Source organism: Hetaerina americana, unplaced genomic scaffold (genome assembly GCF_022747635.1).
Source record: "Hetaerina americana unplaced genomic scaffold, ioHetAmer1.1.p SCAF_22, whole genome shotgun sequence".
Taxonomy (NCBI): Eukaryota; Metazoa; Arthropoda; class Insecta; order Odonata; family Calopterygidae; genus Hetaerina; species Hetaerina americana.
Window position 1 is genome coordinate 5,245,575 of NW_027286786.1, and position 26,398 is coordinate 5,271,972.

General features: G+C 40.5%; 2 protein-coding genes across 2 annotated transcripts in view; one reads left to right on the top strand and one right to left on the bottom strand.

The window, feature by feature from the left end:
- Positions 1–6,567, bottom strand: part of LOC139689296 (high-affinity choline transporter 1-like) — a 56,901-nt gene extending 50,334 nt beyond the window's left edge. The window contains exon 1 of the mRNA XM_071586364.1: positions 6,253–6,567. Coding sequence (XP_071442465.1) covers positions 6,253–6,415 — 163 coding nt within the window. The 5' untranslated portion in view covers positions 6,416–6,567. The remainder of the gene's footprint in view (positions 1–6,252) is intronic.
- Positions 6,568–9,338: 2,771 nt separating this feature from the next.
- Positions 9,339–26,398, top strand: part of gammaCOP (coat protein (coatomer) gamma) — a 36,532-nt gene continuing 19,472 nt past the window's right edge. The window contains exons 1-9 of the mRNA XM_071586321.1: positions 9,339–9,500; positions 9,671–9,801; positions 9,899–10,126; positions 10,273–10,439; positions 14,171–14,300; positions 15,234–15,596; positions 15,683–15,886; positions 17,055–17,214; positions 20,547–20,655. Of these exons, the coding sequence (XP_071442422.1) occupies positions 9,461–9,500; positions 9,671–9,801; positions 9,899–10,126; positions 10,273–10,439; positions 14,171–14,300; positions 15,234–15,596; positions 15,683–15,886; positions 17,055–17,214; positions 20,547–20,655 (1,532 nt within the window). The 5' untranslated portion in view covers positions 9,339–9,460. The remainder of the gene's footprint in view (positions 9,501–9,670; positions 9,802–9,898; positions 10,127–10,272; positions 10,440–14,170; positions 14,301–15,233; positions 15,597–15,682; positions 15,887–17,054; positions 17,215–20,546; positions 20,656–26,398) is intronic.

The window sequence follows — 26,398 nt, forward strand, 5'->3', positions numbered from 1 at the left end:
AGCATGTCGAATGGATGATGGCAAATAATGTGTGTATCTGCCTTGGAGATGCCGAGATAGTTGCTTCAGCCATTGTCGTGTCTAAAATGACAGGAAGCTAGAAGAAGATAGCTAAGGTCGAGGCATACTAGACGATGAGATAGAAAGGGCCTTAAGGGAGATGAAACTAAATAAGGCCATGGGGGTGGATAACATTCCCGCGGAACTATTGAAATGCTTAGGAAAATGTGGGAGGAAGAGGCTATACGGGCTGATTCGTAGTATTTATGAGGAAGGAATCTGGACGGAAGATTTTGTGAGATCAATTTTAGTTCCTATTCCGAAAAAGGTAAAGGCTACATCATGTGAGGACTACAGGACAATAAGTTTGATATCCCACGCAGCTCAAGTTGTTCTCATAGAATGAATTGGGAAAATTTAATGAGTATATTCCAGAAAAGAGGAATAGATTGGAGGAAAGAAGGCTAATCCGCAACCTGTACATGTCTCAGACTGCTCAGGTGCGGGTGGGGAACGGGGAGTCCGGATGGGCAGTGTTAGGAAGAGGTGTAAGGCAGGGTTGCTCATTATCATCATTGCTGTTCAACCTGCATGCAGAGGAAATGATTAAAGAGGCATGGGATGAGCTGGAGGTAGGAATGAAAGTGGGCGGGGAATTCGCAAAATCAGTTAGGTTTGCTGATGACCAAGCTTTAGTTTGTCAGTCAGCCAAGGGGTTGCAGGCATTGCTGAGTGAATTAGAAATTCAATGCGACAGATATTGGATGAAAATCAATATTATTAAAACAAAGGTTATGAGATTTTCTAGAAAGAAAAAGACTAAGCTAAACATTAATATAGGAGGGCAAAAACTAGAGCAGGTGGAACAGTTTACGTATCTCGGAAGTGTTTAGGATCAACACGGTCAAAGTAGTAGGGGCGTAAGGAGAAGAATTGCGCTAGGCAAAGTGGCTTTCACAAGGAGGAGGGAGTTGATGACAGGGACGTTGAGTAAGGATGTTAAGAAAAGATTCGATAAAACTTGGTTATGGAGCGCAGCTATGTATGGCGAGGAAACGCCATTGAAGCAGGAGGATAGACGTAGACTGGTGGCTTTTGAAATGTGGGTGTGGAGAAGAATGGAGAAGATGAAATGGACAGAGAATAAAACAAGTGAGGAAGTACTTGGTATGGTGGGTGAAGAGAGGGGTTTGCTGGGAGAAATCCTACTGAGGCAGGAAAAGTTGATGAAGGGGGTGTTGACCGGCAGTGGGATGTTGAAGACTGTGATAGAGGGGATAATTTTGGGCAAAAGAGGAAAGGGAAGGAACAGGATAGGGATGCTGGACGGGATGAAGGGAGGAAGAAAGTACTCAGAGATGAAGAGGGACCTGATGTAGAGTTGGATGTTGTGTTTTGCTAGTTGTCGTAAATTATTTAATTAGCAATTATGTCCATCCAAAAGCCTACCTTAACCGGTAGATTACCTAATAATAATATATGTATATATGATTTCGTCGAAGTGACACAGAAGTGTTGAATAAAAAATTTGAAAACTTGGACAGCAACAAAACAATATGAGAACACATAAGAAGAACACCCACACGTTATTTCTTGATAATTTTGACTGAATTTGACGGAGACGGAGCTAAATTCCGTCGAAATTATCAAGAAATAACGTGTGAGTGTTCTTTTTATGTGTTCTTATATTGTTTGTTGCTGTCCAAGTTACATATTTATATATCTATATATTTATTTATATATATACACACATATGACATTAGGTTAACATTTTCATACCCGTTAAAGCCGATTGTGGTGAGTTTCTTTGATTAGAACACCACCTCTTCAATTTCCTCTCCACTCTTTTCAATTTTTTTGCTACTACTCCCGTGGCTTTATTTGCCTTCAAGCTCAACGAGTTAAACTTTCAGTTCTTACCACAAAGGTTTCATAATCCCCCGGTCGCGTTTTTCCAACACATTCACCCATGCCGCTATCTCCTGCAATCCTCTACGTACTCTTTCCACCATCTGTTTTCATACCATTATCCGTCAGTGATTTTCTATTTTTGTTTTTATCTGGATTTTCATCCCACTTAAGTTGTTGTTTACACAATCCTGTTCATAATATCAATTTCCCCTCGCAATATATTCCAATTTTCCCTCATTTATTTTGCCCTTGACTGATTCGTCATAAGAATTTAGAAGTCCGCAATTTATCTCTTCTCTTAATAAGTCCGCATTCCGTCTTCGGTTGCATAGTTTTCTCCTTTCAACTTCAACTTAGTACTTGCTATTCGCGATTTCCAAAGCTCTTACATTTTAACATCTATCACGTCGTTGGCAGATTTTCGTATTTTGCCTTTCGGCAAAGGTCAATATTCTGCTCTTCATTTTCTTAATTTCACTCCTGTTCTTTCATCTACCCGTTAAAAAATATCCTCTTCCGGATGTTCTTAACTTTTATGTCACATAAGTTCTCTTCGAGCAATCGATGCCACGACATTAATCCTTCATTATAGATAATATTTTTAGTCGTTTTCCAGAATTTTTTCGTCTGAATTTTGCTATGCATGTAAAATCAGCATATAATAATACAGTATGATTTTAAATGCGTTATATTTTCATTGCATATGGATTTGTATTTAGGCATGCATGTTTCTTATTGATGAAAATATTCGTGAGTATTTGGCTGGTGTTTACTATGCTGGGTTTGTATGAATCGAATGAATTACAAGTATGTCTGAATGAATTTATATCCTTAAATGTATCTGTTCTACATTTAATCTTTCTGGTGTTATCGACATTATCTCTCCTACCGTAGGACGATGGAGGTAACAATACATTTTCAACAACACTGGTAAAAAGACGTACTTCTAATTTATACGAGAACTTCAATCTGTAATTTAGCCTTTTCTCCATTGAGTGATTCCCAGCCTAGCTGCTCTAATATTTTGGATACGCCACTAAGTTTATCATAACAGTGTTTTACAAATCCAGCTCCTCTACGCTGCACGCGATTCGATTCGGCAATCAATCCAACTTCGTGAGGACCCCATGTACTTGCAGCATATTCGAAATGAGGCCTTACCAACAACAGATAATATTTATCTTTGACCTTTTTCATCACATTTACCAAGTACTCTTCTGATAAATCCTAATTTTTTGTTAGCTCGTCCACATTATTCCTCGTATGTGTTTCACCCTGGAGAGGCCGTGAGTGAGGGTCACGCCTAGGTATTTAATCGAGTGCACCCATTCCATTTCGGTGTTCCTGATGTAGTAGGCGTTCGGGTGGGATTTACTCTCATTCCAAAAATGTACGGCTGCGCACTTTTTAAAATTAGTTATAATGCCAAGTGTCGTACCAGCGTTGTATAGCATTAAGGTCATCTAGTAAAGCTGCTGTGTCGTCAGGATCACGAATATCACTGTAAATCACTGCACCATCGGCAAATAAACGTATCTTACCAGTGACTACTGAGTGTCACTAACGAAAAGTAGGAATAAGAGGGGTCCGATAACACTTTGCCAGGGAACACCCGAAGTGACTTCTAGATCTAATTCTATCTAAGACTACTCTTCGTAACAGACCGTTAAAAAAGTATTTAATCCAGCCCAGGATATTTTTACCTATACCATATGCTTCTAGCTTTGTGAGCAATTTACTATGAGGTACTTTGTCGAAAGCCTTAATCAAATTTAGAAAGACCGCGTCCACTGAAGCGTTTCTCTCTCCCTAACTAAGGATATCATGAACAAAAAGCGCAAGTTGTATCTCCCAATATCTACCCCAACGGAAACCGAGCTGATCATTCATCAACAACTCTTAACCATCAAGGTACCTCAGTCTCGAACTGGCTATTATATAGTATGTTCCATATCCTTACATGATATAAATGTGAGAGCAATCGGTTTGTAATTTTTCGGTTCCTCCTTGTCTTCGTATTTGAATATATGCTTTACATTAACCATTTTGCAATCTCTGGGAACTTTGTCATCTACAAGCGCCTTCTTAAATATGATTTCTTGATGGGGTGCAATTTCCGACCCAAGTTCCTTAAATATTAGAGCGGGTATTTGATCGGCCCTGCAGGATTTATTCGGTGTAATATTTTTCAACATACGTTATATTCCATTATATGATATTTCAATTTTGGGGATTCGGTGGCCGACAGGATTTGATATGCTATCGGAGACATTCAGTGAGGTAATCAGTGAGGCATTATTGATGACGCTTTGAAAGAAGGAATTTAATAAGTTGGCCTTTTCCAAATTGATGGTTACCTTAACCATTTTTGAGTGAATTACCAGCTGACTTATTTCCCTGAACTTCTCTGACGTACGGCCAACATTCTCCAGGATTCTCTTTCAAAATTTCCGCTAATATTTTCCTTTTGAATTTACTTAACGCTTTCCAAAATTCATTCGTGGCATTCGCCCTAGATATCTTGTAAGTATAAGAGATCTCATTCTTTCTGTCGCTGGAATTATCATTCCTGATATTTTTCATCTTGGCGTGGCATAGCCTTTGACGTCGCAATGCTTTTCTAACACCCGCTTGGTATCATCTAGGTTCCGTGTTATCTTCTATATACTATAATTTACTGGAGACGAACTTGTTGACTGCCCAGCCCCTAATTCCAAGGAAGCGATTCCTATTTATGACCTCATATAAGGAAAACTTAGCATTTACAGCTCAATGGTCGCTAATCCCTTTAATAGTTGTCTTTTTGGGGTGTATTCATTTGCTAACAAATCATGAGTGAAGCGATAATTTGATACATGGAATTCAACATAAAGGAATATAATAGCGACTCGGAAGTATCTCTTATCTTAACCCCTTATTTTAAAACTATATGTGCTCCAATCAAAAGATGAGACATTAAATCTCCAATGATTATAATGTCGCAATGCACCAATTATGTTGGGATGAGAAACTTTTGATTTTCTGGTCTAATTCTTGTGTTGAATTATTTGTCGTTGTTGTCCTGCGGCCTGGAAAATGCGCATGCACCAATTATTTTGGATTCAGGACTTTAAATTGCGCACCAAACGCTTTCCAAACCATTATTTGGAATTACCTCAGCCCAGCTGACGTAAGAGTTGTTAACTGCAGTATAGACACAGCCCCCGATTCTATTTACTCTAGGGTTTCTGTAAACGGAAAAGAATTATGAGAAGATGTCACTGTCGGCGATATCAGTAAATTACCAGCTTCCTCTTCCAATAATTATATATGCGCCTGTGAATTGAATAAGGTGATGATATTTTTCGACTTTGTTTTTTAAACTTCGGCAATTAAACTACAGATCTAAACCTACACAATGCCCCGTAAGTCGTCGCAAGGATGCGTGACAGGGGGTGGTAGGCCACCGGCCATTCTACACATATGTACATTCCCTCTATTTCCTCCGTCCGCACCTGGCACCTCGCGAACCACCAAAATCCGCCTGGAAAGGGGGCGACCGAACACCAATCTTGCAACATGGCTACACATATCACGAGTATTACACGGTTAGCAGCTATTCCTATACCTACACAAAGAGAGCAAGAAAAGGCATTAAAAGAGGACGGGCGCGCCCAGATTTCCTCAACATTGTGGTTGGTTGAACATTAAACGGGGATCTTTTTTATATTATCATTGAGTCCCTTAAAAAATGTTCCCTCCGATGCTATCTAATTCGTGTTTCAATTAACCATCTCAAGCATTTTCCCTCACTTCATTTGAAGCTAAAGCAAAGGAGACTTAAGGAGACCAAATTTCCTTCATATTAGACAAACTTTTATATTTTTCTTTTAATTGGTGCAAGTCCAGTTTGGATACTAACAGCCCCAATTATTCTCAACGTTTATAAACATCGTTTGAAAATTTAAAACGTGGCTTGGGCTATCTGTCTGTCTATCTATCTCCTTATCAGAACTTGATCATCCCATTGCCTCTTCCAGTTCTTATTCTCCAGCTAATATTTTCCATCATGCATATATTTCCCTTTCGAATTCCTCCTTGGCTCTCCCATAGTTCCCTGTTCCTCATCATCTTGACGGAGTATATTTGGTTTAGTATTTTTTCCATCTGCTCTAAGAAAAAAACGGTGAAGCCATTTCATTAAATGGGAACATGGATAGAGATTCAGATAGAGAACCTGACAGCCGCATTCGCCCTACAACTCTCCCTCATTGTCGACAGCCGAGGACATGCATTGAGGGTGACCCTTGGCGAGGCCGAGAGCGGGGGTGGACAGGGGCGCGAGGGGGACCGACCACTCACCGATGAGCGTGAGCGCTCCCACGAAGAGACCCACGTCCCGACCGGCCAGGAACACCTCCTCCTCGCCGCTGTTCTTCCTCCTCGTGCCGGCCCACACGCCGACGGCGAGCATCAAGCCGTAGAAAGCCAGCACGCCCGCCACACCCTGCGCGTAGACGGCCATGGTGCCCGCTCGCAAGCACGCACGTTGCTACCACCGGCGTCCTTCCCGGAAAGGCGCCCCGCCGTAGGCCGAGCGGGGGGCAGAGTCCTGGGCCGTCCCGCAGAAGCACCCGCGGAAGAGCGGCGAACGTCCCGGTACGTCGACGGCGAGTGCACGAGGGCCGACTCCGGTCAGCCGACACTCGGCGACCACTCTCCTCCCACTCCCGCCCTCCCTCCCTCCGCCCACCCTCCCGCTCCGTCCGGCCCATTCGCGGTGCTCACGCTGGGAGATTAAACACGCTCGCGGCGCTCCGGGACGAGGCGGAGTCTGACCGTCGGGCCTTCCTCGGGGATACTTTGAAGACCTTGGGGCTCTTCAGGGAGACCACTTCAGAGTGGAACAGAGAAGGCCACCAACATAACTATTTGCCGGTAATATTACAATGGAGTCGCGCGTCAAACTGGTGGTACTCAGTAATTTGGAGCTGCATCGAAGTCGCCTAAAGACGTCGCTCTGCGCGGAGTGGCATAGATGGGCACTCATTCCGGGGGATCCGAAAGGGGGAGAGCAGCCGGCCGCCGAGACTGTTTTCCGCGAACGGAAGAGGCGAGCGGCCGGAACCGGATGCAAGAGTGGGCGGGAAAACCTGCGAGCACACGCGGTGCCAACGTCCATCCGAGAGCGGAATGTGCGGCCGGCGAGGATTTCAATTCCGGAGGATCACGTGGTCGCCAGTTCACGTTCACAAAGTCAGCAGCTCTCGTGATTGGAGAAAATTATTCAGTAAAGTGGGCGTGGTAATGGGAGAGAATTCTGAATGAAATTGCGCTGGTGCAAGGTGGATTCGCGCCAGAATAAGGTAATTAACGATAGGGGGGCTAAATAAATGTGTGAAGCAAACATTTTAAAAATTATTATGTCTAGCATAATGTCTTAGAGATGTGAGACCTGGTCTTTGAGGAAACAAGAGTACTATATTCGCGCTGATTGGAGAATTGTGAGATGCGGGCGAGACAGGGATTGGCCGGGTGAAATTCGGTGAAAGCAGAAAGAGTGAGTCGGAGGCATTGATTGGAGAAAGGGGGGGGGGGGCAAAGCGCACCCTTCGCGCAGATGAGCGACACTCGCCGCCTTTCCCTTTCCCGATATGAGATTTCAATTTTGGGCGATTGGTGTCCTGCAGGAATCGATGAGCAATTGGAGACATTCGGTGAGACATTGTTGAAGACGCTCTGAAAGAAGGAATTTAATAAGTTAGCCTTTCCAAACTGCTGGTGGCTCTTTCTAATTTTACGCATCGTCTTTAAGATTTTAAGGACTTAATCGAGTCTACACTTTCCACTCTGGTGTACCTTATTCAATAGCCGTTCGGGAGGGAATGGCTGTTTTTCCAGAAATTCATCATTATGTACTATATTAAGTGTAATTCTAATTTCCATGTGTCGTTCCGGAGTTGTAGAACCAGTAGGTCATTTGCTAAAGCTGCTTCATCCTCAGGATTACGGGCATCATCGGTAAATAAACGTATGTCACCATTAATTACGAAAATTAGGATTCGTCTCGCCCTCGTTTTGACTTTTTTGGCACCCCACATGACGCCATTGTTGCTTTCGCTCATCCCTCTCATTTTCTGCTATTTACTTCGAGCAGAAGATCTTAGAAACCGGGAGAGATAGAGGCACAGCGAAAAACGTTTGAAAGTTGAACTTACCATAAGCTATGATTTTGGGGGGTTTTCAAAGATTTAAGTTGGGCCTGATGTGGAGCGAGGTGTAAACCAATCAATAAATGTTGAAACCAGAAACCATTTTTTTTGTTCTCGCCATCATTAGTTAACCTTCTCTTTTTCATCGATTTAGCTCTCATCATTTTTTATAATTTTTACAATTGCTATTGCAGTACATAATTTAGAGAAATCATATAAAAATCTCTCATTTTATAAAAAAGGAAAAAAGTCTAATGAATGTCCTTCATAATTTTCATCGATGTTTCATTGCGGCAACGGAAAAATATATTTTATTTAGATTTTATTCCCATTTTTAAATATATAATTAATTTTATTGCTGTCCAGGGTGGACAATGGTGCGCAATTCTCAGAAATAAATTTACATGTCTTATTCAACGGGAGTCGGTGACACTTAATTTAAATATGGACTACTAACTTCTTCAGTAGTTTCAATTGTTTTAGCGTCACGTTGATTCCTTTCTTATTATCGAATCTCATTCCCATTAAATAGATTTTTTAGGTAATTTATCAAATTAATTCTGTCCCACCAAAATTGGTTACCCCTTAATATGTGAATGCTAATATTGTGCTCTATTTTTGCGATATGTCGGGATAACTAATTTGGGGTAAAAGTTTTGTGAATGGTCGGCAACGGAACACTGCTTCCTATCCGGGAGAAAATATACGTCTCATAAAGCAACGGAATATATTTACTTTTGGTAGTATATGACTTGACCCTACAAAAAAGATATAAAGATGAGCACCATTCTAAGTATCAATGCCATATTTTTCATTTCATAAAGAAATATATTATGCACAATACTCCATGCAAAAAATATGCTTCTTCCATCTGCAAAATTTATGGTGTGCCTATGATGACAAATTATTGGATATTACTTGAAGATATCTCTTTCAATAAGAAGTTAGTCAAGGAATAGCAAAATAAGCATTTAAAATTTAATGTAATATATAAACCTACGCAAGAACTCCTCCATTTAAAAACTTGCGTGTTGCTTCATTACATGTATTATGGAATTAAAGGCAAAAAGAATGACATTTCCACAGTTGCACTAATTTACACAATACAGTACATCAATGAAGGTCGATTTTCTCTACTTCACAATATATAAATAAGAATTTCGCGCCATGGATACTTTAAAATGAAGGGTCGCGAAGCGAATTTTGAGTTTCAATTGTTGCCAAATCTCTGTTGATTACGTGTAATTCTGGTGAATGTAATATGACATACATGTAACGTTAGGAAGTATTTCGTATATTGTTAGTCTGACGCCTGATGAGGATATTTTACACGGCGTTTATAATATCACAAAAAAATAATGATATCCTTTAAAAGAGATAAAAAAGAAGAGGAAGAAGGTAGGTAGTCATTTATGCTCGGCCGGCTTAAGTTAGATATTCTTAGTTACTGTAAAATGTGCCCTCATCATAGAATAGCATTTAAGTAATAAAAATCTTAATAATCTTTTGTGCTTAATGATCTCACTTGGAAAATCAATGTGATGGACTAATTTTTGTTATTATTTCAGGAAGTTGTAATCCTTTTCAAAATCTGGAGAAAACAACTGTTTTACAAGAAGCACGTACATTCAATGACACGCCTGTTAATCCCAGAAAATGTACTCATATCCTTACAAAAATACTCTATTTACTGAATCAGGTACGCTCCCAAAGTTGTATGTTTTCTTACCTTCATGTGTGTGTGGTATTGTTTATTTCAAATGTACATTTAATGGTCAAATCCGCAAATCCATCAGGGAGAGCAGTTCGGTACGGCAGAAGCTACTGGAGCATTCTTTTCAGTGACAAAATTGTTTCAATCCAAAGATGTTATATTGCGACGCATGGTATACTTGGGAATTAAAGAGCTGTCTTCAATTGCTGATGATGTTATCATCGTCACATCTAGTCTTACCCGTGATATGACGGGGAAAGAAGATCTTTATAGAGCTGCAGCCATCCGAGCTCTTTGCAGTATTACAGATGTAAGCTATGCTGATATTTTTATTACAAGTCCCGTTTTTAGTGTTTTCCATAAGTTTTTGTGAATGTTCTTTTGATTTCAATTTTCATGTGTGGCACATGTTGGTATGATGTCATCGATTTCACGAAATCGCCTTGACTTCTGTAGGGTACTATGTTACAAGCCATAGAAAGATACATGAAGCAAGCAATTGTTGATCGAAATCCTGGAGTGAGCAGTGCGGCATTAGTTAGCAGCTTACATTTAACCAGGGTTGCTGGCGACGTGGTGAAGCGTTGGGTGAATGAAGCTCAAGAAGCTGTGAATTCTGACAGGTATGAATATTCACAAACTTTCATGGCTGTGCAATTACGAAAATAGATTTGGCCGTCAACATATTACTTCAGTGGTTTATTTTGTAACCCATGCAATGATAATGCCTAATGGTTCAAGGATTTTACAATGGTAAAATATAGGACAATTAATATAATTACGTTTGAAATCAAGAGATATTATTATTATTAAAATCCACATGTGCTGATAGACAGTGTCAGGTGGCACAAAAGTCCCAAATAATCCCAAAAGTAAAATCAGTCATTAAACAAAAGCACACTTAAAGGGAACTTCAAAACACAAATCTCTTTCACAAAGCAAGAAAATCCCCATCTCCTTAACATCAATCAATCAGCTAGAAGAAAAAAAAGATTAAAAAAATTAAGCTTTTACGTATAATTTTACACCCCTCATCAATCAAATTATTACGTATATTCCTTACATCTTTTCTTAAAATTATGCACTCTGTTAGGAAAGAGCTCGAATAGTTTTGCAGGTAAGGTGTTCCAATCAACAATTGTTTTATTTAGAAAAGAATTTTTTTATTTGTTCTCTGTGCCCGGCATTTTACCTTAAATTTGTGATCATTTCTGTCTATAAAATTTGGGTTCCCCGCCTCTTTCCTAAGATCTGCCCGAGCTTTCTCCCCCTTCAGAATGCGGAACATTCCACAAAGTCTGCTTACTTTCCTTCTAGTTTGTAGAGGTTCCCAGCCCAGCGTTTCTAGCACGTCAGACACACTCTCCATCCTCCTATGCTTCCCCAGTACATATCGGGCAGCCTTCCTTTGCACCTTTTCCAGTTTTTTAATATGACCTTCTTCATGAGGGTCCCATACAAGAGAAGCGTACTCTAAAATTGGTCTTACTAGGGTCTGATACGCCTTTTCCTTAGTTGCTCTAACGCTCCCTTTGAGGTTTCTCATCACCCATTGAAGAGTTTTGAAAGCTTTCTTAAAGATGTACTCCGCATTTAGCCCCCACCCTAAGTCCTTAGTTAAATATGCACCTAAGTATTTGCAAGTATCACTTCTAGGAATGACATTTTCTGAGAATATACAGTCCCTATTGTTTCCGTTTACCTTGTTACTAGATATGAACACAAGCTATAAGGCAATCAGCTATTTCAATGACCAGAAGACTTCAGGAAAGGCCCATACTTTGTAACTGCTTTTATCTGATAGTAAGTGCTTTATCTTATTTTTTAAACGTCCTCTAAAAAAACTCAACCACAATATTATGACTTAAACTACGCCTTAATTGGAAAGTTGAAAGCATCACATGCCTGCCACATCTATTAACTCTTAAATGCGACTAATGTTTGAAAAGATATTGGCGCAACTTCTATCTGATCCTTGCAAAGTTGTTTGTCCTATAACGAGTACAGTCTATGGTGTAATTACAGTAATTTCAATCCATCTCTCATTAGAAATCAGATTTTTTTATTAGCAACCTTATAAACATGTTCAATTGTCACAAAGATGCAGGCGCCCCCATTTCTGCATTCTGTTTGGCTGATGTGATCAGCCAGCCAGTAGTTATCCCTCACAACTGAAATCAGTGTATTTCTTAATTTTGAGGCCAGTGTTCACTTGAGCACGGAATGGAAATGTCGTAGTCACACGTTGTCATGCATATGGGAGGCACGTTGCTGTCGATACACGGAATGTTTTAATGCTGAGCAACTTACACGACTTTTTGCTTTTCACCTTGCTTCGAGTGCCCTAGTCTGGAGGCGTTTGGCTTTGCTTTGCTTGAGGATCTCATCATCATAATTGACTGCTCCCTCAATTGTTGAGGCTTAGTAGCAGTTAATGTCATAGAGATATGATATTTTCAATATTTGGACTGGTTTTCCATGCAGAACAACTGGGAAGAAGGAATATTGTGACATCCTTCATGTCTAATCTTTGGAGCGTTGACTTAAATTCCCCTTTTGTCCTTATTATGTTAAATTTTTCACCTGAATAAAAGTTCCATTTCATACCATAGACATGATGAGCCAGCAAATAGCTGTCATAATGAGGTTCATAGCTCATTAGTATTCTAAGTTCATGGTACAAATAATTATAAATAAAATATGTTGGATACTTCGGTGTGTAATACACCATTCAATGTTCTTATGCTTGCATTTTCCTTTTTAATCTCACCACTGGTACCCCAATTTGCAATTTCAATTGTGCAATTTTTTTATCCTCAGAGCAAGTAATAGCATTCTTGTGTGTGTTAGCATTGAGTGACGGTTGTGAATCAGTTTCAAACAAGAAAGAAATACCTTTGGTGCCCTTTGCCTGCTTGCTATACCCTCTCCCTTTCTTGAATCGTGTGTTTTGCCAAAATCCAGAGTTCCTGGCCACTGAAGAAGCCAAGGCATTCTTGGTATGGTTTGGATCTAAATACGTATGAACCTAAAATGAAGTCAAATATTGAATAGTGGTATGAATGGATCAGAGCTTTAGTTTTCATGATTACATGATGCACCTTCCATTTATTTATTTATCGACCAGAATAACCCTTTTATGGAAATAAAGGCAAAAGAATAGATAAGTTCTACAAGTATTAAAAAACAATTACATACGGTAAAAATTATATAAAGATATATACTCGTTATTGAGAATTAAAATATAATTTAAAATTTAGGAAGAATCTTGGATTCCAATGCGTGAAAGACATTTTCAAATAGTTCAGGTATGCATGCATAACTAGTTATCTTAATAAATGTAGACAAAATATCAATATTTAATAATATTCCTAATTAAAAAATGGAAACAGAACATAAGAAATATAGCATTTGTTGCAGGCCAGAAGATTGTGCAAAATGATAAATGTTAGTGGTAGTCATTAAATAGACCATGTGGCATCCGTTGAGAAAGTTAACCCAATGGGCACAAACAGCTAATTGTAGTTCATGGATATCCCCACAGCAATAATTAGCATTCAAAAATTCTTCAGGTATTTTTAATAACATTATTTTAACGGATCCTGATGAGCTAGAAAGTAGGTCAATAGAGTGACAACTGTTGGCATCGCGTAATCTGGCTCTTAGGTGAGTGGTGAGTGTAATTTTATGCTCCATATCTGATTTGAAAGAGCGCTTCATACCATATGTTAAGTGAAGGTACTCCGAAAGATATTGCCCTCAAGAGGTCTAAGGAATCAATCTTGTTATGCCGTCATTTATAAAGAAGAGTTATGTTGTAAAGTTTTCTACGTTTATGCAAGGAGAAAAGATTTTAGTAGAGGTAACATTTCATGATTAGTTAAATTAATGGATGGATGTAGTGCTACTTCTGTTATAATAGGGGGAAATAGCTGTAATACATTGTCCTATCACTTTCAGAAGTTAGTAGGCAATCGCTGGCATTTGGAAAATTAGATGAAAATGGAAATGTTCTTTATTGGCATTTGATGACCTGCTGTTACAAGCAGAGGCCTTTTGTCAGAGCAACATAAAGCTATCAAAGCCCAAGTGCCTGCCGGTCACTGAGGGACGGCGTGATGAATGAATTTAACAATTTCAGAGTGTAAAAATTGTTCACCTTGAATGATTTTCTCACTCCGAAATCGTTGCATTGAAATGCATATTAGCGGATGACTCCATTAAAAGTTACTGTTTTGGCATCTCCTGCTGTTTCTTGGAATGTGGCATAATGAATGTTTGCACCTTTGCCCAAATCTCGACAACTGTGTTCAGAAATTTAAGAATGAAGTTAATAGGCAACATTTATTTACAGTGTGATGGTCCAGTATCATGCCTTGGGAGTCTTGTACCACATCAGGAAATCCGACCGACTTGCAGTAACCAAGTTAGTTGCCAAACTTACTCGGATGTCTGTGAAATCTCCGTATGCTATGTGCATGCTGGTAAGTGAAAATTGAGCATGTAATTTCAATGTGACCATTACAGAAGAGCTTTCCTCATTGTATTCCAAACAGAAGCAATGATAAGATTAACTAGATGTAACATTTCTGGGAAAGAGTATTCAAAAAATGTAGAACTTCCTTGTTCAATGGGAACACCAAGTGTCAGATGTCATTTCTGCAAATGCTGTGGCCCAGTGGTATGCATGTGGTGCTCACTGCAAGCCATTGTCTGCCAAAATTTGATTTCTGTTCAAGTAAAACTATTTTCAATTTAGTTCTGTTGTGGTACTAAACTTTGATTACATGAATACAATTTGTTTCTAAGTAAACCTAAGTTTATTGCCATAAGCTAGAAAAAATTGTTTTGGAAAAATAAATTGTTCTTTTTTTACAGTGATTTTCAGATGGGTGATAAGGTGGTTCTCCAGCATTCTCTTTCTCATGCATTCCATCATGTCCGCTCATAATTCCTCCTCATCATTCCCGACAATGCAGTAGTCCTTTTCTTTCCTCCACCTTCAATTATTTGTCTTTGTAAACAGTCCGTACTCAGTGCATACTCCTAAGCAATCAATGTCTTTCTCCTTTCTTTCAAACTTTCCAACTGGAATTATTTTGCATGAGGTACATGTGTTAAAAGTATGTGCTCATTGATCCATTCAATGGAAGAAAAAACTGGCCGGCCTGTTTGTTGAACATAATTTGGCATTTAGAGCTTACAAGGACTGAAAAAGTGCTTAAGGAGAGCTTGAATGTTGGAATCAGGCTTTATTTATCATTTTGAGACCCTCTGGCAAGGGGAGTGCAAAGGTTTACAGAAGAATTAGGGGTCCTCTGTCTGTCTATGATAGCCTTAGCCTAAGGGAAATGATCCTCTGGCAGGAGAGGATCTTAATTCAAAGGGCCAAAGGTCACTGTATTCTTTTGTTTCAGATCCGAATCGTGTGCAAGCTGATTGAGGAGGAGGGGTACGGGGGAGTGGGCACGGAAGATGGGGACGACGGGGAGGAGGGAAACGATGAGCCGTCGCCCCCCTCCCCCCTCTTTGACTTCCTCGATGCATGCCTTCGCCACAAGTCCGAGATGGTCATCTACGAAGCCGCTCACGCCATAGTGAATGTGAGGCGCCGCAGTAGGCGTGGGGGCAGTGGCAAGAAAACTGCCTCGGGTAAAACAGGTTCGTCGACCTCAAATACTGCCAGCAGGGAGTTGGCCCCAGCCATTAGTATTTTGCAACTGTTCTGCAGTAATCCCAAGGCAACGCTGAGATTTGCCGCAGTGAGGACATTGAACAAGGTACGGGATACTGATAGTGGTTATTATGTATGGACGAGTGATGAGGGAATTTGATTATGCAGCAGTCGAATGATTTCCCTTGGCAGGTTGCAATGACTCATCCAGGTGCTGTGACAGCTTGCAATCTGGACCTTGAGAACCTGATCACTGATTCGAATCGCTCCATTGCGACCCTTGCCATAACCACCCTTCTGAAAACAGGTGCGGAATCTTCTGTGGATCGGCTGATGAAGCAGATATCTAGTTTTGTCAGTGAAATCAGTGATGAATTCAAGATTGTTGTTGTACAGGTAAGGATGTGTCCCTCCCGACTGATGTGTGGGTGTAACTTCAGTCTGATTTGATGCCATTTGCACAGCCATTTTTGAAAGTTATCATATGCACTTCCGCATTATGGCCCAGTGATGCAATTGAAAGTACGTACAATATTTAAATTGCTTGGTTAAAGCCCTTGGTGAACCTAGGCCAAAGTTATTTCTGCACTCATTAGTGACCATAGGAGGGCATACTATTGTAAAATTATGAGAATGTTTTGATGCCCATTAATGTTTGTTCTTGCTAAAAAATTAATTCTTTGTTCTACATCTTTTATTGATATCTGTGCATATATTTGTTAGTAGATTAACTAAGGGGATCGAGATGGTGCGGGGGCTCACGTACTGGCTTCCCACCCTGAGGGCGCGGGTTCAAATCCCGGCGGTGTTGAATATTTTTCAGAGGTATCTCGATCCCTACTTGAGGTGCTTTGTGGAGGGCACTTTGGGTGAGTACGCCGTCCGTCGGATGGGACGTTAAGCCGCGGACCCCTTGGCGCCTTTCGTAAAGAGTAGGCTAATGCCGACGCCGGGTTTCTCTCCACCCTTCATCCTTTCCTGTCCATCCCCTATGGCGCAAATGACCTCAGCTGTCGGTCGCCTCCCCTCAAAACTACTACTACTAGATTAACTAAAATATGCATGCTGAAAATCCTTCCAATAATACAGAGTAAATGTGAATTTTAGGAATATTCCCTCTGTATCTGTTCAATAGCAATTAAGGAAATCTATGCACATAGTAAAATTGAAGATTTACCAATAAATCTTTTTCTATAACTTTATTTCCTACCAATATTATTCTGGATCCGTTTTTTGTTGCAAATCTGCTTTATTTCACTGAGGTTGAAAGTCTATTGTCAATCAATTAAATATAAAAAAACTCATAAAAATATGTACGCATTGTGCCAGAGAATCTTGGCTTAGTCCCTGAAGAGTTATATTTTAACTGCAGTGGTGGCGCTGTGATCTCCAATGCAATGACCATTTTATTTTTGCGGATTCCCGTCAATTTGATTCCATCATTTGTGACCATGCACGGCCAAGCGTCCCCAAAGCATTCACATCAGGTGAACCTGTTCATGTGCTGTGCACATTGATCAGACTCGGCACTGGGCAACTTGTTTCTTTTTCCTCATTACTCAAGGCGATTCGAGCGCTGTGCCTCAAGTTCCCTCGCAAGCATAGCGTCCTCATGAATTTCCTGTCCGGGATGCTCAGGGATGAGGGTGGCTTGGACTACAAAGCATCGATTGCCGACACAATAATCACCATCATTGAGGACAACCCTGATGCCAAGGAAACTGGTATGTACTCTTAAGGTGCTTCTCCTGCTTGGATCTGTTGGGGAGTTTTTTCGCTTTGAACCCTGTGCAGAGTGTGTTTTTCGATAGGGCTTCTTGTCTCCACCCTTTCTCTGACTCCTTGCCAATCTGGACCAGTTTTCTCATTCCGGCAAACTGGGAGAGTTATGCTCTCTCTCTCTGTGCCTCACGCCTCCTCAGGGCAAAACGTCAATCTTCCATCTCTAGATGTGAAGGTGTGTCCACTTTCATTCCCCCAAGGAACATCCTTGACTTGGTGTAACTTACGAACTGATTGCCTATCCTTACCCTCCATGTGGTTCCCTATCTTTTTTCTTAACTTGTTGCCTCTATGTTTGAGACCATGTCTGAGATGTTCAGAATGATCTGAATTTTCTGTATATGTCGTCCACCATGATATTCTCCTCCAAGGTATAGGAATCTAATGTTACAAAATGTCTACTGATATTTCATATTCTTATAACATATGGCAAAAAGTATTGATACTTAGCAATACTGTGGTAAGTTGAAATAAATGCTATTGGCTTACAAACAAAATATGTGAGTCCATTTGTTTACCAGTTAATTTAGGATTAAAGTGATGCCTTTTCGCTACTGTTCACGCATAGTTCTCGTTTGCATCATATATTATTTTTATTCTCATAAATATTTATCAGATGTATTAACTTGTAAAATCTAGCATTTAGTCTAGTCATTTGTTTTTAATAATTGTGTCATATGTTTTCAATTACCAATACCTACCAAACCGACCTTTAAGGTGCCATGTTTTTCGTACTGATAAATGGTTAGTGTGCTAGCTTAGGTTTATATTATACATGCTGTTACCAATTGAAGGGAACATAGGATATAATCAGGATTTGTTTTGTAGATTTCAAAAAAATGATAGGTAAAGTGAAATGGGTAGAATTAATAAATGCATTGCAGAAAATAGGAGTACTTTAGAGGGGTAGGAGGCCAATCTGCAATCTGTACCTGTCTGAGACTGCCCAGGTGCGATTGCAGGATGGGCAATTTTAAGAAGAGGAATAGGACATCCATTATCACCCGTGCTGTTTAAGGTATATGTTGAGGAATTGGTAAAAGAGGCATGGGAAGAACTGGAGATTAAAAAGGAAGTCGGTGGGGAATTGGTAAATCAGTTAGGTTTTTCCATGACCAAGCTTTAATTTTCCAGGTAGCCAAGGCATTGCAAACATTGCTGAGCACTTTTGAAAGTCAGTGCGATAGGTATGGGATGAGACTAAATGTAAGCATTACAAATGTCATCAGGTATTTTAAGAAATAGAAAAGCTAAGTTAAATATTATAAAAACTGCTCATTAATTAGAGCAAGTGGAATAGTTCACTTATCTTGGAAGCGTTGTGGACTAAAATGGTCAATGTAATAGGCACACAAGACGTAGAATTGCATTAGTTAAGGAAATTTTTACCTGGAGTGATTTGATGCCAGGAGCATTGAATAAGGATGTGCAGAAAAGGTTTGTGAAAACTTTGATATGGAGGGTGGTTATTTACAGTGGGGAATGATGGTCATCGAAGCAAGTTGATTGGTGTAGATTGGAGACTTTTGAAATGTGGGCGTGAATGGAGAATGTGAAGTGGACCAAAGGGAAACAAATGAGGAAGGCCTAGGCGTGGTTGGCAAGGAGAGTGGTTTGTTGGGAGAAATTCTATGGAGGCAGGAAAGATGGATGAAGGGCGTGTTGATTGGCAGTGGGATGTTGAAGACTGTAATGGAGGGGAGTATGTTAGGCAAACGAGGAAAGGGCAGGAATAGGATAGGGATGTTGGACGGGATGAAGGGAGGAGTACTCGTAGATGAAGAGGGACCTGATGTAGACTAGGTGGCTGGGTTGTGTTTGTTTAGGATTCATTGTAGGATTTGGTAGCATGTGTCCATCCAGAGCCTACCTTAACAGGTAGAAGAGTACCAATAATAATACCAAACTAAAACCAAACAAAAATGGCCTAATAAATGTCTAATACACTTTTCCCTTCAGAACTCCCTTTTTGCTTGATAACCCATGAAAAATTGAAGGTCAAGAAACCTGTGTGTTGAGTTATGTGCTTTCTTAGACAGCTCAAAGAAATCCTTGCCAGCTATGGTGTGTTGCAAGTGCATTTGCTGGTCTGGGCTCATTATCCCTGCTCAACGCATTCATGCAGGCGGGCCCATCTTGGTCATGAGTATTGTGAGTCAGTTTGGAAAGGCATCCCCTCAAACCCTGTCATTTCCTCAGCACCCATTGCTGTTGCCTCATAACTTGTCTCTTCACAGCATCCTCGAGAGTTCCTTATGGGGGACGACTAATAGGTGGTAGTTCCCTGGAAGCAAGTAGTTTTCCTTGGTAAGAAATAATTCTGTGAAAAATGTAGGGATATGCAGTTGTTGTTTTGCGTGTCTGAGATGCTTTGACCCCTGGAATGGGTTGAAATTAACCCATTAATCAGCTTGCGTTTTGGCATTTGCGCTGGTTCAAATTTGCGCTTCTGGTGTCAGACGTAATTGAAGCCATGGGAGTTCTCCTGTTCCTGTTCAACGTTTAGGCGAAAAACATGTAAGATCCCCTCATTTAAGAGTCGATTGTTATCTAATGAAAGCTTTTTACAGTTACCAAATCCACAAACACGGTTTTAACAGGTAGAAACTTGATCATTCTCTCCCCAAATGGCTGTCCTCTGGGTCACTTGCCACAGAATTAAACTTGGAAAAATCGTGCCTTTTAAGCCCTAGGATTTTTCTGTAATGTGTACCTTATAGTCGGGAACATTTTTGTCCTGCAACCATAACTAATCCACAAAGTAAATACGTTCAATTTTACCGATCCTGTAATATTTTTGGCCTGTGATTGACAACAAAAGAATCTAAGAAATACTACTTTCACTTTTTTATTTAGCAATTCAATGTTTGATGTAATGGTACGTACTGCTAATTTTTATTGATATACCTAAAGTAAAAACATAATGTGATAATTAAAATTGCATCTTGGGAAAGCTTTTCATTCCAAGCGGTGAGAATTAGAAAAGTACCAATGCCAATGATGGGAGATGAACTTGAACAAGTTGTAAGCATTAACATATGTCCCATTACACGTGTTTAGTATGGTGTCCACCCTCATGACAGTGCGTTAAGGAATGGAGCATTTGGCAGATAATGCCATCGTTCACCCCAGGGGTCATTGATGAGGGGCATTAAAATGCAGGGAATAGGAGCCTCACCCTCAGCACTAAATGAAGATTTGCCCTCTCACCGCAGTCGAGGAAGTCCTCCCCCAGGTCACTTAAGCCATTTTAAATTTTTGTTTATCCCCGTAGGTTTGGCTCACCTGTGTGAATTCATTGAGGACTGCGAGCACACGAGCCTAGCCGTTCGAATCCTGCATCTGCTGGGGAAGGAGGGCCCCAGGACCAAGCACCCATCCAGGTGAGTGGCCGCCCTGGCGGATGGCATTCTAGCCATCGCCCGTGAAACGGTCCTGAAGCTTAATCAAGAGTAAAATATCGTATTTTATAAAAAAATGTGACTGGAAAAGTAAAAATGTTTGCATACGGACTGCTCTTCAGTGAATTGGAAATCTCAACTCAGTTACCTGAACAAAGAAATTACTGGTGAGACTTGGAAACGGTCCTTAGTCAGCCAAAGACACTTGAAGTGGTGACTTTTCTTCACGGAGGACCATAAAATTAGTGCTCAGCCTTGATGAATGTATCCTGCTTTTAAACTAGGGACCTGTGAATCTTTAATTCTTCTTCAATCAATTTCGATCCATCTTGAATTGAATCCAAATCGTGCTTACATATTTTTGCCCTCTTTAAGTTGTTGTTCAGTTGCTAGAAGAGGTTATTATAAGCTCAATTTTAATATTATTCATCTTCTGCTAAAGGCAGAGACTTGTCATTTCAGCCATTGGTGTCTCTCCATTGCCATTCTTTTAAGTTCATTGTGTGTTGTTACTCTCGTGGTACTTTTTACATCATCTGTAAATTTCTCTATTGACCTTCCTCTTCTTTTTTTTCCCCTATTATTTTCCCCTCTAATATACTACCTTGATCAAAAAGTTCCCGGAATAACCACCGTGTGGCGCTCCCATCGTTCCGATTTGAGTTCTGTTTTTTTTTTTAAATTGGTACATCTGTTGTTGATATTCCCTTTAAATCTTAGTGTCATAACTTGACATTTGCAAAAGTTACGGTCGGTTTTCGGTATGTCCATCAGTGCTTCCTGCGATTTTTCCATTACTTCCTCTCGGCTGCTAAAACGCGTTCCCCGTAATGGTTTTTTAACTCGATTGAACAGAAAGAAGTCACAGGGAGCCAAATCAGGTGAATTCGGTGGCTGTTGGATGGTATTTGTTGCATTTTTCGTCAAAAAATTACGAATAATGATAGCACTGTGCGACGGTGCGTTATCATGGTGCAAAATCCACGAGTTTTCTGCCCACATTTCTGGTCTCTTTCGGCGAATTGCTTCACGCAAACGTCTCATAACGCCCAAATAATACTCTTTGTTTACTGTCTGGCCTTCTGGCAAAAATTCATGATGCACTACACCGTTGTAATCCATGATAACCGTCAGCATTGCCTTCTTTTTTGACTGAAAACGACGTGGTTTTTTTGGTCTCGGCTCATTTGGTGAACGCCATTCACTTGCCTGATGTCTGGATTGCGTGTCGTACTCATAAACCCGTCTCGTCTCCAGTAATGATCCTTTTGATGAATGTGGGATCGGGTTCAGCCTCGCAAATCATGTCTTTTGCGACGTCAACACGGTCTCTTTTTTGCATGAAATTGAGGTCTTTTGCTGCTACACGACGGAAACCCAAATCATTAACCACAATGTCTTGGGCGGATCCATAGGCAATGTTCAAGTCCTCCGCTATTTCTCTGATGGTTAATTTGCGGTTATTGACCAACATTTCTTTTACTTTATCAATTTTTTCACCGACTTTCGATGTCGATGGTCTGCCACTGCGTTCATCATCTTCGATTGACTCACGACCACTTCTGAACCGCTCGTGCCACTGGTAAACGACCGTTTTTTTTAGAGAATCGTTGCCGAAACACTTTTCCAACATTTCCAACGTCCGTGCGCCACTAAATCCGTTTTTTACGCAAAATTTAATACAAGTTCGTTGTTGCAAATTTAAATCCATTTCTGCAATTGTAAAAAATCGCCAACACACACAGAGATAGATGTACTCTTGGCTACGTAACTTTTGCAAATGTCAAGTTATGACACTAAGATTTAAAGGGAATATCAACAACAGATGTACCAATTTAACAAAAAAAACAGAACTCAAATCGGAACGATGGGAGCGCCACACGGTGGTTATTCCGGGAACTTTTTGATCAAGGTAGTATTTTCCAGGAAGTTTATGTGTCTCAGAACATGCCCAAGAAATGCAATTTTCCTCTGCTAAATTATTCCGTTATTATCAATTATTATCGGGTTAAATATTCTTGGTTATCTCAGCTGACCCTTACGAAAAGCTAGTGAATATGGTCCTGAGTGGAAACCAGCTGAAAAATGTGCAATTAAAATACCAAACATTAGAAAATAAATTCAATTGGTGAAGTAAATTTTAAAATAGAGCTAGAGCTTTTGCTGTACTCTGCTGCCACTGTTATTCCAATATTTTGCCATATTCCTTGGTCCCTATAATTTGTGAAATCAAAAATCAGAAAATCGAGTAGGATTTTGTGGTATATTTGAACAATGATAGTTTGAGTACCTATGTAAACAGAGGAAATGGCTTTCAAACCTTGATGGTTAGCAGTATCGGTACAGTAACAAATCAGTTGTCTCCTATTACAATTATTAACTTCCTTTTTGGAATATTCTGCTGAACTTGGTATTCATTTGGGCTAAGGTTAAACTCCCTTGTGAAGATAATCCAGAGCTTGGAACAGAGTGAGAATCCATCCAAAATTTGGCAAGTACGATCTAAGGATGAAGTATTTATGGGAGCAGATGTTGTATTGAATCTCATACGATACTCAATGGATGAGTCTTAGGAAATGGGAAGAGAAAAAAAAAAATTGGTGCCCTGAGAGAATTTTGTAATTGAATAATAACTCTACAGTAATGTGTCATATGCAGTGAAACTTCACAATTTAGCTTCCAGCAATCCCCAAGTTACTCAATTGGTGGGCCCCTACACTGGCTGCACAAGTCTAACTTTGCATAAGTCTAACTTTGCATAAGTCTAACTTTGCACAAGTCCAAAATTGCTCCTGCTTTAATGGTAGAGGCAAGGACATTTGGAAAACAGCTTGCAGCAATGCTCAGGCAATGCACTGCTGTTAAATTTAAGACAACATGCATTTCCTTCTATGTAAACATACGTATCCTGATAATTGCAATTCATTATTTGCTCTTCAAGATACATAACCTGCGAATAAAATCAAAGCGTGATTTTTGTCGGCATGGAATTTTTAACTTCCTGGGGAATGAGGTTAAAAATTTCATTTCCTAGTTATTATCACACTTTTTCAATCACAGCATGTGGAACAACTGGGGTTGCCACTCAATGATGCCCTCACGCGCCTCTCCATTCACCCACACCCTTAGACATGCAGGGTGTGTCCCGGCATTAAGTAGAATACACCCTGGGAAAAATTTAGAAATTGTCGGGCGAGCAGCCTTGTGATCTTCCGAGAGCACCTTGGGGATCATCTTCACGCACACCTTTCTCATTGCTAAATCTTCTGTTGGAATGTATACAATTAATTCACAGTCGTCTTTGGAAGATTGCACTCTTTTGCTGGCATTTTGAGACTCTGATGTCCATCGGAATGGAGCATGTCTCTGCAGTTTGGCACGTTTGCATTGCGCAGTATAGTTGACGGATGTCCCGGGCATTCCTTGTCGTCAACCTCCTCTTATCCTCCCGGAACGCCTTGTGCCCACGGAGCAACCAGTCATCAGGGCCTTGCTTCATCTCCGTGAGCACTCTTAACTGTTGTCATGGTCTCTGAACCTGATGTTCCGTGTTGACACAAACTTCATTGGATATCATTGCTCCATGAAACATGGTATCGTGAATTCATGGCGAGACCCCCAGACAGCGGTCCAGTCTAGCTGTGATCCGCACACTATAATGGCGCGCAGGTTAAAATTTACGAAAAGTACTTGCATCAGAAAGAAAAGATCAAATTACTTTGATGCAAATGCTCAATACAAGGGAATTTGAATTTATAATTTCAAAAATAGCAGCTACTCGTATATCAAAATTTATTCCTTGAAGAATCCATGAAATTCTTCGTCTCTGGGTCAAAACGTCTTTCAGCTGCTCTATCTCCCTGTCCTGAAGTGAACTTCTTGAATTCAAGTTTAAATGCAATATGTATGGCAATCCTCTCCCTTAAGATCCCATGATGTTATTATCATTTCACTTTTTATTCAACGCTCAGTTTCTGCTATTATGAGGTCTACGTAAAAGGTTCCCGGACTTTTTTAAAAGTGCACCTCCTGTCAGTTAATTTTTATCGGCTTGGAAGCATTGTGTCTAAGGAAACCTCCTGATTAACCGACTTCAATCAATTTGTATGTATCTTGTTTTGTTGATTAGTTAGAGCCACGAATGTGAAGGGGTGTTCGTGGAGTGAAACAGTGAATCAAATCGGTGGAAATGAGCTCTTTGAAGGAGCAGCGTTGTTCTGTGAAATTCTGCGTGAAATCCTTCCTAGAAACCTTTGAGTTGAATACACCAAGGCTTATGATGAGGATGCTATGAAACGTACAGTGTGTTACGAGTGGTTTGCCCGGTTCAAAAAGGGGCGGCAATCAGTGGGGGACGACGAGCATCCCGGGAGACAGTCAGCGTTGGCTGATTACCCCCACCACATCGAGAAAGTGAACCATCTCATTGGTGCAAATCGACATTTGAACTGTCAGGAAACTTGCGGAAGGATGTGGCATCTCGATTGGTTTTTGCTATGAAATCCTGTCTGAAACATTTAGGAGGCACCACGAAATTCATTCCTCACATTACGCTAGTAGCCCAGAAACAACCCCGAGAATTCAAGTCTGTTGGGAACTGTTTGATCGAGCTAAAGAGGATAGAGCCTTCTTGCTCGGGATCATAACAGGTCCTGGATGAGTCGTGGGTTTACGTATATGACATGGAAACAAAAGTGCTGTCTTCACAATGGATTGTCGACCCCGGTGGCGGCGGGGTAACGTCCTCGTCTGCCATTCCAAGGGTCGCGGGTTCGATTCCCGCCTGGGTGAGTTTCCCTCCATCTAGGGCTTGGGTGTTTGTAAATGTGACCATTGTTATCGTTGTTAACAGTTCGATGTAAAGGCCAAAATGCGCTGTTTTCGGACTAATTCTGAATAAATAAATAAATTGTGAACACATCCCCCGCCCCAAAACAGCTCATCAAGTTCACTTGCATCTCGAGGTGATGTTGACTGTTTTTTGATGCAAAGGGGGTTGGGCATCACTTAGACATACGTAAAGGCCAGTCAGTCCATGCGGAGTACTACCTGAGGGTTATGAGATGCTCAAGAGGCTAAATTTCAGGCAAAAATGGCCCGAACTTTGAAGAAGCGGCGAGTGTTTCTTTCACCTCGACAACGCGCTGGTTCCTTCGTCTCTCAGAGCTCGTGGGTTTCTAGCCAAACACAAGGCCACTGTGCTTCCCCACTCACCCTGCTCACTGGACCTGACCCCAGGTGACTTTTTCTTGTTCCCCAAAACTAAACACCCCGCTCAAAGGAAAAAGATTTGCTAGCATTCCAGAAAGAGAGAAAAATTTGACGGAGGATCTGATGAGCATTCCGCAAGAAGTGCCCCAGGATTGTTTCAGAAAGGTGGAACTCCATTGGGGAGGAGAGACTTTTGAAGGTGACCCTGACTAGCAATTAGTTTGCTAAGTATTTTTTTGTAATAAATAAAGTTTGGGAGCCTTTTGAACAGGCTTTGTATTTTGATATTATCAACATTTATTTTTATTAAAAGCAACTATTTATGTGCCTTTACGAAACTTTCATATCAATAAAGGTTGAATACTTGTAGACTCTGAGTTTATCAGGAGGGATTCGGTGTATGTGTTAGCAGGGGCATGAAATCCCCATTAGTCCAGCACGTATTAAGTTTCTCAGCAGCACTGAGATGAAACTAAACATGCTACTGTGAATAAAATGTACGATTTGGGAATAA